Source organism: Meleagris gallopavo, chromosome 8 (assembly GCF_905368555.1).
Source record: "Meleagris gallopavo chromosome 8, MGAL_WU_HG_1.1, whole genome shotgun sequence".
Classification (NCBI taxonomy): domain Eukaryota; kingdom Metazoa; phylum Chordata; class Aves; order Galliformes; family Phasianidae; genus Meleagris; species Meleagris gallopavo.
Window position 1 is genome coordinate 23,307,378 of NC_139411.1, and position 19,597 is coordinate 23,326,974.

Below are 19,597 nucleotides of genomic sequence, written 5' to 3' on the forward strand. Positions count from 1 at the left end.
TGCTCGTTTCTCCATGAGGTCAGATGCAGAAGAACCTCGTGCTGACCACAAATGGAGAAAAATCTAAGAACAGCTCAAGAAAAACAGAAACCAAGCTTAGAAGAAAATTTCCTTCTCCAACAGGTGTGGAGATGTGATTCTGTGTGGTTCCACACATGGGCTTTCAACACAGACTGAATCCCCCACTGCAGATCTAACATGGTTAAGGAGGCTTTGAAATCTCACCCCTGCTTTGAACCTTGCAGATTAGTATCAACGTGGAGAAGGATTTGAACTCAGAGGAAGATGCTCATATTTCGAAAGCAAGCACTAGCAGGTAAAGGGGCGAGCAAAGGGATTGTTCTCCATTACAGGCAGCAACACCAGCCTGGGCAGGTGATCCCCTTGCCTGGATGTGGGACTGAACAGGATTAATCAGTAAAAATACAATAGAGGCTTCAAAAGGAAAACAAATTTCCCTTACTAGCCATATTGAAGCATGCAACAAGACAAACAGTTGCATGGATACTGCTTCTCTTGCCTTCCTGTTAAAACTGAGCTGAAGAATACGATTCAAGCATCAAGGCTTTCAACGGCAAACAGGCTGTCACTGTAATAGCATCTCGTCTACTTAAAAGCATCTCTCAGATGTCAAAGAAGGCAGAAAAAGAACTCCAGACTTATCCTGATTCTGAATGTCTCCCTCGAGGTCTTGCTTCCACATTTGATGCACACAGTGAAAACCTAACATCAGATCAGAATGTGGAGAAAGGAAGTAAAACTGAAAGGAGGAAAATATACTGATGAGGGGCTATAGGACTGTCCAGGAGACATGCAGATGCTTTACCTGCAAACAGGTAAGGGGGAAAAAAAAAAAAAAAAAAAAAAAAGAGAAACTACTCAGAAAAGCAGCAGGAAGAGCTGAGATGCATTTCTTGATTTCAGCACAATAATTAAGGATTTAGATGTTGCAGAAGCACCACTTTCCACACAGCCCTTCATGCCAGGGCAGTTTATTTTGCCATGATGTGAGCAGATTTTCACATATAACCAAGATTTCTTTCAAGGGCAGCTTCTCTTCCAATGGCTTTTTGCACTGGGCAGTTTCCAGGAACTGTTATTTCTTCATCAACAGCAGTGAGCACATAGGATATCATGTAGGCAATAAATAAATATAAAGTGGCTTATTCTTGAAGAATATTGCAGGCCTGCAAAATGGACACAGAGCAAGAAAACGGCTGTTACAGTATTTCTGATGTCCAAAATGATGACAGTCTCACAAGATGAAAATTGGGTCCTTGGAGCAGAATCCAGTGCCAGGACTGAATTAAGACTTCACATGAGAACAAAATGATCAATCTGAGCTTTCACCGTGGCCACAACCACTGCTGCAACTGAGCGCCTGTTGGTCGTGAGTGTATTTATCCTCTTAAAATCCAAAAGAGATGAAAGCTCTTATAGAAAGGGCAATCCAAAACCCAAACCTCTAACACCCAGCTTTTCCCGCTTTAGTCAGGACAGAAGGAAAACAAAACAAAAAACCAACAGTTTTTTCCCTTGTACTGCTTCAGTCTTTCTAAGAAAATAAGACTGAAGGGCAACACACCTAACATGTAATTACATGATGAATTATAGTTTGCACCAGATGTAGAAGTGCTAGAGACGGCTGCTAAAATTGCATCCCCACAGAGAAAACCAGCTGCAGTGCGTGTGGGCTGCAGCACAAGGAAGGTGAGCACACAGCCCTTCCTGTACGATGCTCTGGCTGCTGTAGTCCTGAAGTCCCACTCCAGTTGTCCCCATCTCCCTTTCCTTCTTCAATAAAACAGTGAGCCATACAGTGCTTTTATCTCATAGAGCACTTGAGCTCACTTAATGAACGAAGGGATTATTTATTTCAATTTGTACCAAGCAGGGCTTGAAGCTTCTCGTGTATTTTCCACCCCAGACACCAAATAGACCTATGTCTGCTCAGAGCTGGTTTGTGCTCCTGAAATACAAATAAACACAGGTCACCACGAGGGAAGGAAAGAGTTAGCTTTCCACCCTAAAGACCAACTTACTTGAGGGCCTGACGGATCTGAAATCAATTTTTAAAAACATACTTAAAGGGCTATGGAGGGACTTCGTTATGATGTGGAAAATTCACAGCTCCTAATATTAAGACATGGGTGGGGGAAGCCTGAAGTATGAATCAAAAATAATGTGACTGTTCGCAGAAATTAGCAGCACCTATTTAAACCCACACCCATCTCCCTCCTCAAATAATCACCCCATGAGCAGAGGTAGTTTATAGAGCCCTTTGGAAAATGTTCCTCACAGCCTGCCTTCCGAGCCCAAAATAAAATACATCACAGCCCAGCAAATACTTTACCAGGGTGCTGCTCTCTTTTCCCCCATCCCACGCCTCCCATTTGTTGCTAATTAAATGAACCAGCAGGTGCTTGAACCACAAGTTCAGCACAGTGGCAGTGAGTGCTGTAATGAATCCCCCATGGAATGTCTTCTTGGAGAGCAGCACCCTTCCAGGGACTGAGCTGGGAGAGGAAAGATGAGACGATAGCAAGGGATGGGTTGAGCTTCGGCTGCGAGTTCAGCTATCAGTGTGCTTTTGAAGGATAGGTTGTTAGAAATAGCAGCATTCTGGGGAGGATGTTGGTTCCTCTCTGTTTTGCAAGCCACCTTTCCCCGCAATCCTGCTGCAACACACAGTGTGCTCTGCTGTGGGGTTGGCCAAACCTATCACTGTTTACCCTTGTAAAATCTTGTTGCAGTACGCGACATCACACATCTGTATGACATCAAGGCTCTGCCATTTTGTTGCCTGTTCTCCACATGCAAAGTCTATCTGCAGAGTTTCACCCCAACATGGGTAGCAACTTTGTGCTCTTTCCCCCATGCAGTCTGACTCTTTGCACAAGACTGCTCCAATCCCACCTGCAAGCCCTCGAGATCAGTCTCTGCATTTATCCCCAGGGCAGCACCCCTTACCCACACTGAAGGCAGGAGGAAGCTTTGGCCAACACATGCAGGAAGAGACAACATCCATTCCTGCTGCTTAGCAATACTGGGAGATCAGTGCCCTGCTGAGGCAATCTAGGACCAAGCTAAGTGAGGTACCCATACAGGGGCTTCAAGACCAGCATCCTACACCAGTGACCCACTGGGATAACATGGTACAAGCCTGGAAATCAGCTTCTCATCCCTTCTACAAATTTCACTTCTAGCAGCGAAAGGCTATCTGACCAGGATGTAATATTCCAAGAAAGAAAAACACTATTTATATTTCTGCTGAGCAGTTTGCTTTTCTTTGGTCACTCTGCTGACTTTTCATTTCTTCACTGAATCCTGTTAGAAATGGCTGGGTTTTGGGGGGAGGAGAGGGAACGTGGTCATTAAGGTCTGGCTTAGCTACTATAATACAACTAATATTTAGTTCTGTTAAAAAGCGCAAGACTTCAAAGTGCTTTATAAACATGAATGAATAAACTTTCTCCAGGAAGGCTGCCATATATATAGCCCCCATTTATGGGAAGATAACCTCCCTGCTGTGCCACAGCAGCAGCTCCCCACTCCCTTGTCCCACACCAAAAGCTCTCAGCTCCTAATGACACAAAAAACACTCCCACACTAAGGCAATGAATCCCTTCTGACCTCGAAATGGAAACCTCATGCTAAATCCTGTTCCTAATAGCAACAGGCATATCCTAATGCTATACAGCAATGATACTCCTGCAGCCCACAGCATCCCATGCTCAGCCTCATAACCCAGGGTTGTCCCATACCCAATACAAAGCCAAATTTTGAAGGATTTCTCTCTAAATTGCAAACTTATTGCAAACTTCGCCCTTTGTATAAGGGCAGCCAGGGACTGTCAGTGTGGAACACAACACCCTGTATTGCTCTGTCTTCCTTATTTCCAGATCCCACTGCTAACAATCTCCTGAGACACCAAATACCAAATCCTATCCTTATTTGCAAATGAGACATGTCAGAGACCAGCACCCTCTAACTCTCAGTGTGACAACATAAGCATCACATACAACTCTAATGTTTTCCCAAAACTGCACGAATAGACACCAACACACCAAAACCTGCACAGTGACCTGGATTTGTTACAGGGATGGAAGTACTCACCACGTGGCATCCCACGACATATTTTCCTCCCAAAAGCTTTTAGCTGGATGACACAGGTACCAGTCTTGCTGAGACAGCAGCAGCACAGCTATGACAAACACAAGCCGGTGTTTGGATTTCAAGGCTTTGCAGACCACACAAAGGCCAAAACGTGCCACTAGCTGGGCTGTCCAAAGCCAGAGATTAACCAGAAAAAATGAAGAGCCTGTGAAATTATTTGTTCCAGGTGAACAATGCACACTTCCTGCAAGAATTTCCCAATGTATGGGAATCATTACACTCTTCAATCATTACACTCACATTAGTCCTCCAAAAGATTTTTTTCCTGTTATCATTCAAGTTAGTCCTTTTCTGTTTTGCTTTCTAATTCCTTCTCATTTGGCATTTTCCCCTCCCTCTCACATGTTTTTGTGGTCATTTCCCTCAGAACACCTGGCTGAAGGTAGCGGCTCAGCAAGTCATACTGGTTTTCTTAACACACCCTTTAAAAAAATAAAATCAAATACACCAAGACCACATGCAGGGCTCTTTTGTCAACTCAGTGTGCACAGATGCTGCTAAATGCATTAGTACCTGCCCCTGAGTGCACTTGCTGAATCAGACATCCCCGCACAGTCACCGATGCTTCACCAGCAGCTCTTATACAGAGACATGTTTGCATTGCAGATCTACAGAAACTGTACCAAATACCTTGGTGCTTTCCTGGGCCTCTGCTCAGACCTAGGTGAGTTTGTTCACAGCTTCTGCCAATCATGAATTTTTCAGCAACTTACATAAATGGGCAGGGACAAGCAAATGCTAACCCAGCAGCTGAATGGGGTAGCATCAGAAAAGTGATGTTGGAGGCACTCACTGCCCAACTATGGGAGGGGAGGAAGCAGGTTTCCATCCAGACGCTGCCAAAGGATCTGGCATGCTACAAAAGATCAAGCCTTCCCTTTCCTGCACAGATTCTATCAAACAGGTCTCTCTTTTTCACTCAAAAGCAAAAGGCAGAAGCAAAGCCTCTGGGCTTGCAGGGTTTTCTTCAAACAGAGCACCCAGGAACAAATGTGCGAAAAAGCTGTGGTTTTGCAGACTACGGGTATTTTTGCTTTCTGCAAGACTCATCTGCTCAGTGGTATTGCTCCTCTGTGTGTTTTGCTCCACTGAAGACTCATCAATGCTTCCCCTGAAGCAGGGAAAGGGGAAATTGCAAAAGACAGTTCTGCAGTGGGATACTTGCATTTGCACGAGAAACAAAACCACTCTGGCTCCAGAAAAGGAGAAACGTGCCATGACTGTATGCAGGCAGGAAGGCAGTAAGGTGGGAAACAAACTTACCACTGCATTCAGCACTTCTGCAGAAACGATCAGTTCTTAGATACTATGGGAAGAAGCACGCAGCCACTAGTTCTCAAAAACCAGGCTGGGGGGGTACCTAAGCAGGTGTGTCTTCTATGGCAGGCAGTGCTGCATTCAGCACATGGAGGAAGAAATGCCGCTGACGGTTTTGTTTGCCCTATAAGCATCAAGAGCTACAGCCCCTTCCAGACACAGCCTTCCCACATCAGAGCCCTGGGAGCAGAAAGCCGGCAGGGGCGAGGTGGCAGGGACAAGAGCCCTGGCAGAGCCCCGCATAACCTTTTCATTTTGGCTGGGTGATTTTCTATTTGCACTTAAATGCATTAATGTAAATAAACTCCCTATAACCTTTGCAGGGCTATTTAGGACATTTGCGGAAACAACCAGCTCCTCTCATCGTGAGCCAAGGGATGCTAACACAACAGGCACTTCTCATCTCGGTCTGCGCACACTTAATGAAAGTGAAGGATTGTGTTCTGCACACAGAAGTGGAATTGTGTAGCAGGGCTGGGGGTGTGAACTCCATGCAATTTTTCGGCAGTATAAATAATGGAAAGCTGAGAGCGATTATGAGCAGCAAAGCGGCAAGGAGGGGGAGGACTGTCATTGCCCAAACTCTTTGGGCTTGGAGTGCTTTGGGGAAAAAAAGGCCCAACAAGGAATTCAGTTTTCCCACAGAAATTGCAGAAAAAGGCTAATCTTGATCTCTGGAAAAAGGAAATACGCTAATAAAGCAGCACTTGGAGGGAGAGAAACCCTGGGGCCGTAGCTGGTCCCGCAGCCCAACTGCTTGCCTGTGTTTTATTGTTCCAGCAAACAAAACCTGGAACAAGGTTAACAAACAAGTGGGCTCCTCCCAGGGCTGAGCTTAAATCCTGCTAGGGATACCCAGCAGGCTGTGGCAAGAGCTTCCAGCAGCAAAGTGACAGAGGTGGGATACCATGGGAGCAAGCTCAAAGTCTCGACACTGCTGAAGAGCAGCATCCAGCCCCATTCTACCACAATTCCACATAATCCCATGTACAAGATGTGGGCCAGGAACAAAGCCAGCACCCACAGGACCAACATAAAAATTCTGACAGTGTTCCATATTTTTGGTAATTTCAGGCAAGTTTTGACACTTCCATTAGCAGCCAAAACTCATGTTCCTGACACTTATACATTTTTAACACAAAAAGCAAGCAACAGTAAGGAAAATGGGTCTGAATCCTCCCTAGCTATTGTAAATCGACTCAATTCATTTGGGAGAACCTGTTGCATTTCCTCCTTCTAGATGTATATCCTCACCATCCTAACAACATAGGTGTCAGCAATGGGGCACAGGTGCCGATAACAACTCGCACAAACCAAACCTCAAAAAACAAGGGAATAATTTACAGCAAGTGATCCTTTTGACTGATTTCACTGCTCTCTCTGCTTCCTGGAGGTCCACAATTAGAATTTGATATTCTTAAGGTATTCCTTGAAGGATGTTTACAGGGAACAAGCTTGCAGCTCAGATAGATGCTGAGCAGGCACCTGACGCTAGTGTGCCAGCTACCCCTTCTGCTTCCCAGCAGAGCGATTTTAATCCTTTATCAACCAGGTTCCCATTCCAGACAGTGAAAAGTCATATACTGGGAAATCTGCTATCCATTACACTTCTGCAGTGCTCCCTTGAGATTTTTTAGTTTGGACAAATCTGCTCACGTTAAACTTGTTCTAGATGATTAAAAAAAAAAAAGCCACAGCAAAGTGACCTAGAAAGCAGGTAAAACAATTTGTCTATAGCTTGCAAATAATATTCACAGAGATTTCTTCAATGTTTGCCCTGTTCTAAAAATACTATCCCATGAATATGTCAGCATCTGGTAACGTGGCACCACTTCACAGCCATCAGATCCGCAGTGGAGAGGGATGCTGAAGCAGGAGCTGGCATCATCTCAGCTGCATTTTCCCACATCTTTCCCCAGTGCTTACACTGCTTTGGGCCAAAACCCTTCAGTGAACATTTCTCTCTCATACTCACACAGACAACACCTTTTAAAAAACACATCTCACCGGGCTCTTAAATAAGCAGTGAGAGTACATCACTTCTGAGCTCTGTCAATTTTCTCATCTTTGACGTTAGCATTGTTAAGAAGAAATTTCCAACCCGTCTCCCACCTCAGATCGCACACCAGCCATGTGCAGCACTCTGCAGCTGCTCAGCGCATCAAAGAAGAAGCAGACTGAAACCCACAGTGCTGTTGGCTCCAGGAGCCCAGGCTTTTCTCTGACAAGTAACATTTACCTGCTGGCCAACAGCACACAGTTGAGTAATTCTGAGCAATGTCAGTAGGAATCAGTGATATGTTGGTGTACATCCACACACATGCACTCCCTTCACACAATCAAGTGCTCAACTCATTGCAGTTTCATGCTTTGCCTTAAAATACCAGCAGGCTTTATGAAGTGTCTAACTGCAGTGTCAGACACACAGCATGTGGGCCAACTGGAAGATGTCCCCTAAGAAAGTGGAGGAACACTAGTAGCACACTGCATATTTTAAAGGATGCAGTAAAGAAGTCAACAAGAAGAGGTAATGGCCTCAACCTGCGCCAGGGAGGTTCAAGTTGGGAGCCTGACTAAAGAAAAACTACAAATTGAATGCTAATAAAGATCTGCCAGTATTGAACTTCTGTTCAAAGGCTGCAAAGGGTAGGGAATCAGCAGATGTAACACATCACCTTCAGCAATCAGAGCACTCACTAATTACGCAGCCCCTCCAAAGAGACTCAGGTAGGCAGAGCACAGCATGCAAGAAGATGACAAGGATGGAGAGGAAAAAAAATTTCTTCTGAGCAGCATGCCAGTTGATGTCACACTCCTGCAAGATTTTAGAAGCAAATTAGTATTTAATTTGGGTTGGATAAAGTAAAAGCTTTCTGATGGTATAGTGAAATGTTTCAATACTGCTGGTTCTACAAATAGGATAAAAACACCAGGGAAATAAGCACACATGTAAACATCTAGGAGACTACCAGCGTCATATGGAACAACTCCCACGTGATAGTGACCCCAAACAACATCCATCGTGGACATGCACTTGCACCACAACCCTCAGAGATGCAGCTTCCAGGAACCTTCATCCCACACTGAGCTCAGGACAACCCCCCACAGCAGCTCCAAGACCTTCTCCATAGGATGGAACAGTCATGTGAATGCTCCTGGTTTGGTGATCTCTTTTGTGCACTGAAGATGACTGAGATGGTACTATAGGGACTCATTTCTCCTGCTGGGGTACATCCCCCAGAGAAAATAAAAAAAATCTTAACCTTTTGACAGCAAAATCCATTCCCCATCTCTATAGACTTCTCCAAGGACCAAATCAAGGTAGTGTACATACCACCTCTGCTCTTGGCTTGCTGCCATCACACTTGGAGCTAAGCTCCCACACCACTTCCTAAACTCACCCCATGTCCCTGCCTGACACAGGGCAAGCTGGCAAATGCAGTAAATTGGGGCTGAGCAGCAAATATTGCCTAGCAGCCACTATGCAGAAAATCCCGTGGAGTATGGGCAGCATTAAAGGTTTATGTCTTAACAGCACTCAGGTACAGAAGTTCAAAGGGGAGGGTTCCTACAGGCCCAGTCTCTTGCACTGCAGGTTATCTGTTGTAGGTTTTTTTGAGTGTGGCCTCAATTGTAGCTCAGCAGGCACTCTGCCATTTCCCCATCATGGCCCTCATCTTTGTCTGACGTGCAATGCCTCTTCAGAAACAAATACTGGAAGCTGAGCAGATTGTTTTGCCAGGCAAACATTTAAATAATGATGGAAATAAGAAGTATAAACAATTCCACTCATTCACCGAAGACAAAGATACTGCCCCAAGCCAGCTGGTATCCTAAGGCATTGGCTGAGCCCTAAAAGAAAAAATGGTATTTAAACAGTCTTCAAACCTGCTAAGACAATCACTCCCAGCTCAACAACCACATCAGCTACATTTTATTTATTTATTTTTCCTCCAAGGAAACTTGCCCCTGGGCCATTTTTCTGCAGGGAGCAGCTGGAGTCTCTACTACCAGGAGCTGAACTGGTCTCACCAGTGCAGCTTCTGCCATGCACGACCAGTGCTCACAGCAATGGCTTAGGGCTTATCCTGGCAGCCTGGTGTTCTGTACCACCTGCAGGCCTCGCTGCTGCCAGCCTCTCACTCAGGACAGCAGCAGCAGACAGACAGCTCGTGTTTACCCAGAAGAAAGGACATGCCATTTCTCCCCAAGGAGCTGCCGCTGACCTTTGGGACCAGACATGTTGACAGAGCCACATTCTGATTTCCTCTGAATTTTCCCAGGGTAGGTTCAGTTTCAATCCTGTCCTTAAGGAAGCTGTTGTCAAACCAAACCCATCCCAACTGCTGGAGTAACTCCATCCCTATGGCCCTGAGACCATCAAGAAGGACCTTGAAGCCAAACCCTGGCTCTGAACCTCATGGTTGCCAAGCACCTGCTCCAGGGGAGGATCCCACAGCAGCTCCCACAGCAGGACCAAGATGCTGAGGGGCCCAGGGTGCCACACCAAGAGCAGAGGAGCATTGATCCTGAGGCCATGCTGTCCTGCCTTACACCAGCATAGCCCAGAGCAGAGGGAGGCCTACACTGCAGAGCCTGGATCCCCTGCTGGAGTACAGCCCAGCAGGAACAAGGAGCAAGGACTTCCCTTGCTTTCCCTATGCCTCATGTTTCACAATGCACTCACACCACAGCTCTATCTAGCCCTCTGCCACACTGCTTCTCCCCACCTTCTCCCCTTCCCTATTTCACCCCACCTTTTCCTCCAGCTCTTCTACCTGTTTCCATACACACCCTCATACGAACATGAACACTCCCCCAAAAGCTTGTCAGGGGCTGGGAATCTTCCTAACACAAACCTCCCACATGAAAGAAACAAGCTGCATCATGCAGGGAGCAGCCCTCCTTCCCCTCCCATGGCACTGAGTGCCCTCACGCACTGCAGCAAGCCCAAGCCAGGTTCCTTTTGCAAACTCGGGCACACACTTGCCCCACTACATTCTCACCCATAGTCCTCATCCCTGATAGATTCAGTACATGCTTGAGCTTGCTGATCCCACCGCTTCTATAGACCTAGAAGCACGAACATAATAAAAAAAGTGCCATACATCCTACCAAAGCAGACATAATTGGACCAGTAGATTTGGTGACTGTGGGTCTCCAATTGGGCAATTAACCCAAATCAACTAATGTCAAGAACATTTCCATCAGGGTTACAGCAGACATTAATCTACAAGCACCCTGTGATGATCCCCCTTTGCTCTGTCCATTTGCTGAAGCTGCTGGGTACTGTTTAAATCACAGTAACCTCTGAGACACAAGACACAGCTCCAGCCACAAACTGAGAGGACATTACAATATTTGATACAGCTTGGGGTAAGAGAAAAAGGCATGTTTGTACAGAACACTACCTTGCAGACGGATCAATAGCAGCAGCAGTCAGATGAACTCCAGCCTGAATAAGAGCAGCAGAATTATAGAATGCAGTGCTTTTTTTTTTTTTTTTAATAGTACCACTTTTGTTTAACATGCTCTTCAGTGCTCAGTTACTCCATTACAGCACTATAAACAATCAAGATAGCCCTAGCAATAACAAATGAAGCTCTTGATGTTTTATTGTCAGCCTGGAAACAACTTACATTTCTTTCCGCTCCCTAATAAAATTCTTGATTTTTTTTTTTTTTAATGTTCTAATTGGCTGCTAGTGAGTTCCTCTTTCTTCACTACTTTGAAGAAACCTGCTTAGATCAGCAGTCGGCATCAGGCAGATAATTTTTTGCTAACTGATGCACAAAGCAAATACTTGAAAAGAGCTCTATTTATTTGCCTTTTCAGAATTGTGACATTTCAGATGTCTCCTTACAGCCAAAACATCTGTGTGGGTCATTGTGTGGAGAGGCTATCTGCCCACCTGACATTCCTGCTCCAGCAGGGCCATTGTTCGCCTTTCAAACAGCCAAAAACACAGCATGGAATTACTGCACGCCGCTAAAGCCAGCTACTGTGTTTTGCCCTGGAGAAAGCTGCATTTTGCTACTGTAAGAAAAGCTCCTTTCCCAGTTCTGTGCACAGAGATACAGCTATCCTGACAGGAACAGCAGAGACATCATCACCTGAGCACAGAGCTTGGTTCCTCTGCTCACAGTCCAGTCCAGGCAGCAAGTAACTGCACAGAATCAGACCAGAACATCTGGAGTCACTGGGTAAAACGCACAAGATGCACTGCTGGGGATGTGAGCTAAGATACCAAGCTCTGAAGCATGGCAACATTTACTCTGCTCACTTTGCTGGAGCAGTGGATTTCTCAGCAGAGAGGCAGCATTCAGCTGGGGTCACAGTACCTACAAAATGCCCAAAGTGACACTGAGCAGCTGGCAGAGTAGGACAGGGAGCAGGGAAAGAGCCACTGTGCATGCTTGCCAGTGGCAAACCCTGCTGCTGCTTCCCATCCCAGCATGGTCAGTGGAAGGATGAGATGGCTGCATCCTCACTCTTCTTCAGCTTGTACTTTGGGTAATTATTAATGCACACACTCAGCTGCAAATCCCCATCCTGCTAATAGCCTCCAAAAGCACTTCCCAGCAAGAACAAAGTAGGCTTTGCACCTGTAAACGTCCAAGTGGAAATACCAGGAATTACTCTGCTATCCCAATAAAACTGTTCTTTCTCAGCTCCTTTAGGGACAATAGCAATACTACCTACCAGAACTACCAGCTCAGAATAGGATTCTGCTGCCAGTGATGGTGGGAGGCCTTGTCTGATGCTCGTGGAACGTGCCTGAATGAGCCACCAGCCTGCCACAAAGATCAGTTTTCTCTACAGGCAGATGCTCACATGGCTCTCCCAGCAATGAGCAGCTCACAATCCTTTGTTCTGTGCAGCAGATGAGAGTCAAGGACCCAGGCAGAGTATAAGAGAAAGCAGCACTTAATATATTACATTAAGAGGTGGTTTTGACCCCACATGGTGCTCAGGTGCAAACACCTCCCCAGGGTAAAGGACAACAGAAAATTGGACTTGACAAGCAATTTATCATACTGCTTTCATCTATATAGAGTTAATTCAATACTTTCAATCCTATTTACTGAAACACCAGCACCCACACGGAGTCAGCTGCTGTGATTTGACCCACACTCAACAGTAGATGTGACTGGGTTGCACAATCATGTGGCGCAGCAACACCATGATCTAATTTAACTCCACGTTTAGATCTCCAGGCCTCATTGAAGCAGCACAGAGCTGGCATTTGGCTCATTGCTTTGGCTTCTGTTTTCTGTATGTCCCACATCTTCATGGGGCAAACTCCAGCTTCAAAATCCCATATGTCCATACCAACTGCCCTATTACTTACCTTGAAAACTAATTCAAGCATATACACTGCTGAAATAGCACGACAGAATGCTTTTGGGATTTGAATTCTTGGGACAGGGCAACCTCCAAATGCCCATATTGCCTAAAAAGATTTGCTAGGAAGCATTTAGAAAAGAAAGTAAAACAAAGGTTCTCAAAAAGCTCTGAGCCATTTGCTGCAGACAGCTGTTCAGTTAAGGGTGTGCCGTAGTGAAATTAATTGTTTATATTCCTTCCTCTTCACCCCTAGGCAGCTCCCTACATTTTCCTGTGGGTCCTATCTGGTGTCACTCCCAACATCAGGCATTGAAGCCTTACAAGTTAGCCCTTATTCCTTCACTTCAACTGAGGGAAAATGAGACGTGCAGGCTTAGAAAGCACTGAAATCCAGCTCTGGGATGAGCACAGTGGAATGAGTGAAGCTGCAGGCTCCAACTGTTTTGCATATGAGTGGTGCCTGTGAATTAGCTGAAGATTTGCTGGAAGGGCCACATCATGAGAAGAGTGATATCACCATTTGCCAGGGCCATGCTGCCATGCATGATACCAAGCTGCGAAAGCAAGGTCCAACTAGTCACACAGTGCTAGGTCAGAAGTTCAGGCTTCCATCAAGAACATGAAAATCTCAGGTCACCTCCTTATCTGGAGCAAAGTGAGGGGATCAATTCATCATCAACACAAACCAAACATTAGGCATAGGGAGCAAGAGCTCCAACCTGAGCCTTTCAGTGCCTGCTTACACATGCTAAAGCAACTGCCACTAAGCAAGAACTACTGCACGTGAAGCCAAGGATACCTCAAAATACAAGTGTTTACCAAAATGCCCTGATCTTACAGTTATTTTTCTAGCCTCCACTGCAGCCTTCCAAATTAGAATCATGAATACAAGCTGCAATTCAAGATTCACAGCCTGTTTCCATTGCCTCACCTAGAAGATGCTCTGGTGAGCACGAAGAGTTTAGGAAAAAAAATAATAGCAAGGAAAGGAAAAACAATAATAATCTCTGGGAGTTTAAAATCTCATTATGGCAGCATGAGAATAAAGGGCCTTGTGCCCATATTACAGTTGGGAAACTGAGGTACAGATAGGCACAGTGGCATGCCAACAGAGAGCAGAGAGGACCCCCAGGTGAAGACCTGTCTCAGTAACTCGCAGTGCCTCATCCTGCCAGGGCAGAAGAAGCTGCTGCAGAGGGCTGTCACTGCTCATGCAGTGGTGACCCTGTCAAGCACCTCCAGGAGAGAAAAGGGTTAAGGAAGGGAATTTTGTTACTTTCTTGTCGTATTTTCTCGTGGGGGGAGAAGCGTTGTGCAAGCAGGAGTTTTCCACTGGCGCTAGGCCCCCTTGCACTTATCAATGGGACCTTTCAGGGCTCACTCCCTGATTGAGACATCATTTCCTGTCCAACACACTAACCCCATTGATAACTCCACACTTGATGGGAACTTTTCAAACCTACCAGGAAAGGCCAGGAGACCCAGAAGAACATGCGCATGGAAACAGAACTGGGGTGAAAAGAAAAAGAGAAATAAATAGTTCTGGGCACAAGCCACGTGCTGACAACAAATGTTTGTGATCATCTTTAGGAAGTACATCAAGTACATCAGACCCTCTGTACATAAGACATATGATTCATGACAAGCCTGGTGCTTCAGGCCAGTAACAAGAGCATCCCTTCTTTGGCCTTCCAGTCACACGACAAACCTGGACATCAAGACTGGCTATAAAAATGATACAGTCTTCCACCAGAAAAGCCAGAAGAACATAATCAATATTGTTTTTAAACCATGCTAGAGACTTCAGATGTCTAAGTACAACAAAGAGCAGTGATGAAACCAGTGCTCCCCAAAGTATCCCTGCCCAGGCACTCAAGGGAGAAACTGTTTCTTTACTGATTTATCATACCAAATTGTGTCAGCATTATTTCCCAGGCTACAGTCCATCAAGTTCTGTACAGCCTTAACACTGACTGTACGGATTCACTTGATATTCTAACCACAGCTCAGCTCCAATTACAAGCTGCAGCTTAAAATCTGCATTTCCCCCAACATTAAGGAGTCTCTCAAACCTCAGCTTCTGCTTTCACTTGTTCCCAAGCAGAAATTTTAACCCCAGGCAATTATACAATTAGAGTCTATTGGTACCTACACAAAAGTATCAGTAGATCTGGACTATGGGTAAATAGGACACCAGCCAGAAAGCTCTCCCTCTCCCTACTCCTGCAGGTGCATGGCAGCAGCTTGGCACCAGAAATGAAGCAGTTGATGCCCACAAAGAAACTTTGTAATTTACGTTTCCAAGTTTTCTGGCCTTAGACTTCACACAGCAGCCGTGCAGCAGAAAGCTTTTGATGAAACCTAAATACACAGGCATAGGATAAAGCAAGGGAGCCACACTGGGTATTTAGAACAGACCAGTAGGAGCCGGGACACTGGCTGGTTGAGTAGGCGATTAGAAGGAGGAACAGAAGGTTAGCACCATCATCTCCATTACTGAATTGCTGTGGGAGTGTGCAAAAGCTCCGTTGTTTTCAGCAATTCAGGGTAAGTAGTTTCTGGGGACCCAAAATGTAGCTCCCTCTCTAAATGCATCTCAAGCATTTAAAATTAGATTTCTTCCTCAATAGGAACTATTCATGAAAATGTCAGCTTTAAATGTCTTTACAATGCAAGTGAGCATACCACCCACTCATCTCATACCCTACAAGGACAAAGTCTGAAGATCATGACATGTAACAGACCAAACAAGAACAAAGCCTTACTTAAATGTATGAGCTGGAAAGATAACCAGAGACATGAGTAGAAATAATATTTTACGTAAGAAAAAGACAGACTTACCTGCAGGTCAAAGAACTTGCTGTATCTTCGGTAGATGATCTGGGAGGTCAGGTCTGACCACGTTACATTGATGATATAGACCTAGGAAAAGAAAACGCAAGTCGACATGAGTTCTGAAGAAGGGAGTATGTCCAAAGGCTGAACAAACCGAACAGGTAAACTCAGCATCTCTCTGGCCACCTCTGTTCACAGCGAGGAACACAGCCCTGGGTACAGGACTAGCCCAAATTAAAGCTATTGCCCTGCTGCAGCTTTCAGCAGAGGTCTCAGGAGAGCTCATGGTGGTTTTCCACTCCACAGCCAGGAGAGCTATTCCAGCCCTGAGGCAACAACCCATTGTGAGATGCCAACCTCCCATCCCCATGAATTCAAGATTTCCTTCTCTACGGAGATGCAGTCTTGGCCCTTCCCAAAGCTCTGGTTCAACAAAGACATTCAAAGGAAACTCAAAGGGGGCTGAGGGATTACAGCTCTGTAACGCAGGTACTGTCATGCACCCAGACACTACAGCAGCCCAACTCTGCTGACACATGTCAGCTCAGCACCTCTGGTACCTATCAGAGGTGATGTAAAGCAGGTCAGTGAGGGGGAGGTCGTTCTCTTACACTCCTGGAAAAAGCAGTGCGTGTCCAGAATAAGCCCAGGATTTCCCGTCCTGCCCCAGAACATGCCTAGTACAATCAACTTATGGAAACACTCATCAGAAGACACGATAAAAAATTATTCACAAGTGCACACACAGATAAATACAGATACATAAATGTAGATACATACTCTGCACAAATGTTTCCTTTTGACCCTAGCGCCTCCAATACATTTAAGTATATACAAATAAAAGAAAAAGCAAGATCTAAGTGCTGCGCTCAGACGCACTGTCCTTGAGGCCAAGCGTGGGTCCTGCTGCCCTGATGACAGACACACCACAAGACTTGAGTAAACACAGGATGGAGCCACTGATGGTGACTACCCGACTCCAGTGTAATGGAAATCCCAGCCAGCCCAGTTCTTGGGTCTTTAAAGCGATTTCGACGTTTCACATATGGAGAGAGATAAGGATCTGGCAGAGGAAACAGGAAAGCATCCCTCCTCCCTCAGCCCCTGCACTGCAGCAGGAGCTCTCCCTCTTGCCAGGAGTAAAGGGCTCTGACTCCAGCGATTGGGAACGGACAGGCATCATCCTCCATTTCCCCCAGGACACCAGCCCATCTCCCAGGGTCCAGATACTAGGTAGTCGCTAAAGATGAGATGCATGAAAGCTCCTGGAGTGATGCTGAAGAATCAGAACCACTGAGGGGCTTTTTTTTTTTCTTCTCCTACCAGGCACAAGCTCATGTCCTGGAAAATCACGAAGACCCTGCAGCCTCATTTTCCTCTCTGTTATACAGTGACAGGAGGGCTGATCTGCTCCATTAGAGGTAACCAGAATGAGTAACACAAGATCTCAGATCTCCTTTAAGACCTTACCTGAGCAGGCAGCCAAAGGTCAGAGCCTGGGAAGGAAGCTATTGCGGGCAACCTTCAGATCAGCCACACAGTGCTGAATAATATTTTTCCATGTGTTTGTTGTGCAAGAGAAAAAAAAAGTTTGTAGCTTCACTCTGAGCTAATTCACAACACAAATATTTCTGCTGGTTCTCTGTCCAACAGCTACTTTCAGATGGAAAACCCATTCGATTAAAAACAGATCATGACAGATGGGAGCTGACTACAATCCAAAAGCAACTTCAGATCCTGTAATTCTGGCCCTGAATTCTCTCAAAGGGAATGAGACAAGGAAGGGAGAACATATTTCACGTATAAATGGAGTCAATGCTTTTTGTTTAATTACACATCTTTTCTCCAGAAGCTAGAAGCAAAACACACTGCAGCCATCCAGGCATTTTGAACCTGAGGGTACCTCTTTGTGCTATCCTTCAGAACCCATGAGAGCCACGTCCTTGCCGCAGGCGGTCAGCACTGCAGTAAGCAGCACTGCACACCTATCCCAGAAGAAATGCCCTGTGTGCAAGGGGGCATTCAGGGCCAGCCAGTGCATTTGATGCAGGAACAGGGCCTGTTGCATTGTGCAGACACGGTCCCAACCCTGATCTCCAGGCTCTGCAAGAAGGAAACTGCCACAGATTAGCAGTCAAGTCAGGATTTTGCTGCACATTTAAAGCAGGCTCTTTGAGCCTTAGGTCTCTTCAAGCTCAGCAAAACATAAATTGGATAGCATACAGAACGCATTGACTATTATTTCATAGGAAGATCATAACAGGAGCAAAATGAGCCTCTAATCAAAACCTGCAGTTCTGCAAAGCAAGAGATGCACAGGCTCAAAACCTGCATGCCGGGACGCAGGTGCACAAGCTGAAGCGACCATTGATTTTCTTTGCTCATTTACATAAATCAAATTGCTTCTGGGAAGCCACCACTTCACACAACAGGGAATAGGGGTTTGCAGCAACACAGAAAAGATCTGTAAAATGTGTGATATTAAAAGCAAGGTCCAGAGATCTCAAAAAGCCTTAACTATCACATTTCCCTCCTTTAGAGATCAGGGTTTGGGGATTATTGCCTTCTGCTGCCTGAACCAGACCCACAGCTTTCTCACAAGCAGCTTACTTTGCCTTTTTTTTTTTTATTATTATTTTTTTAAATATGCTCAAATCTTGTAATGGGACACTGCCAAAGTGACCAGTGACATCCCAGGGGAGGAGGAACACAGCAGTCCTGTGGGAGCCTGAGGTCACACATATGCACGGCGTAGGGAGGCAGCAGGAAATGTCAGATAAATACAGAGCCGTCCCACGCTCAGGGCCGGCAGAGCCAGGGCTGGGCTTCTCATAGCATTTGATGGCACCCCAAAACTGACCATGACTCACAGAGCAGACAGAGGGCAGAAGACCCTGGTAAGGAAAGATGTTCCTGATGGGGATGCAGCTCAGACAAAGCAGAGACATTCCTCAGCACCAATGGGTGCGATCTTGGTCCTCAGTGCTTGTTCTGCCCATTGGAGGATTAAAATCAAGCTCTGCCAAGTAAGAATGGTGTTTTCCTACAGTACTTCACAGAACTTCACTGTAATCACAATCACAAATTGTGAGTAACTACCATAAATAATTGCTACAGGTAATCTGCTTTGCACCTGTTTATGAACTTGAAGGGGTCAAAACACAGCTGACATTCAAAAGTTTCATCCCTAAAACACTTAACAAAAACAAGCCCTCAACAACATATATTAATTGAAGTACATTACAAAGAACTCACTGCACAGCCCTGGGATGTTCCAGCTACGAAGGAAGTTCAATTCTTCATTTCACAAATGCAGTCTTTTTCAGACTATGTATTCTCAAATAAATCCTTTCTGGAGGAAACAAGGAGCAAATCCTGCACAAACTGTAGAATATTAATCAGGAACTGGGCTTGACAAGCAGCTCTTAATATTCATGCTGCATGAAGGAAGGTGCAGGATGTCAAGGGGGTTTTTATCAGCTGCTAATTATTGTTTAATTCTAGCTCTGGGAAACTTCCATTTTAAACACCACAGAGCAGAAAATTTACTGCAAACTGAAGTTACAGATCTCCTTTTACTGCCTACACAAAACAAGAGATTATTTCCTACCACTACTACTACAAAAAAAAAAAAAACAACCAATCATATTACTTCAAATGTCATTGTGCATGACTTTATCACCAAATGTCTCATTTTCAGTGGAAAATATCCAGTTCCAGCTGACACAAGACCCAGAGGTGGGGAATTCAGGTTATTCTCATGTGACTGATTTTTCAATTGGCTTTTTAAAGGGTAATGTTTTGTTTCCTACAGTCAGATGAGCTGAGTGGAAGATAAATGCCTGAAATGAGCAGTGTGATGAGAGCAAGATAAGAACCTCTACAAAGAGGCAAGCGGTTGGCAAAGATCCCAGAGCATTGA

The 19,597-nt window shown here is 45.4% G+C and overlaps 1 protein-coding gene across 3 annotated transcripts in view; it reads right to left on the reverse strand.

Moving 5' to 3' along the window:
• The window catches only part of SH3PXD2A (SH3 and PX domains 2A), a 232,111-nt gene that overhangs the window by 178,805 nt on the left and 33,709 nt on the right, over nt 1-19,597 (reverse strand). For all 3 annotated transcript variants that reach the window (XM_010714667.4, XM_010714665.4, XM_031554493.2), the window contains exon 2: nt 15,682-15,762. In XM_010714667.4, the coding sequence (XP_010712969.1) occupies nt 15,682-15,762 (81 nt within the window). The remainder of the gene's footprint in view (nt 1-15,681; nt 15,763-19,597) is intronic.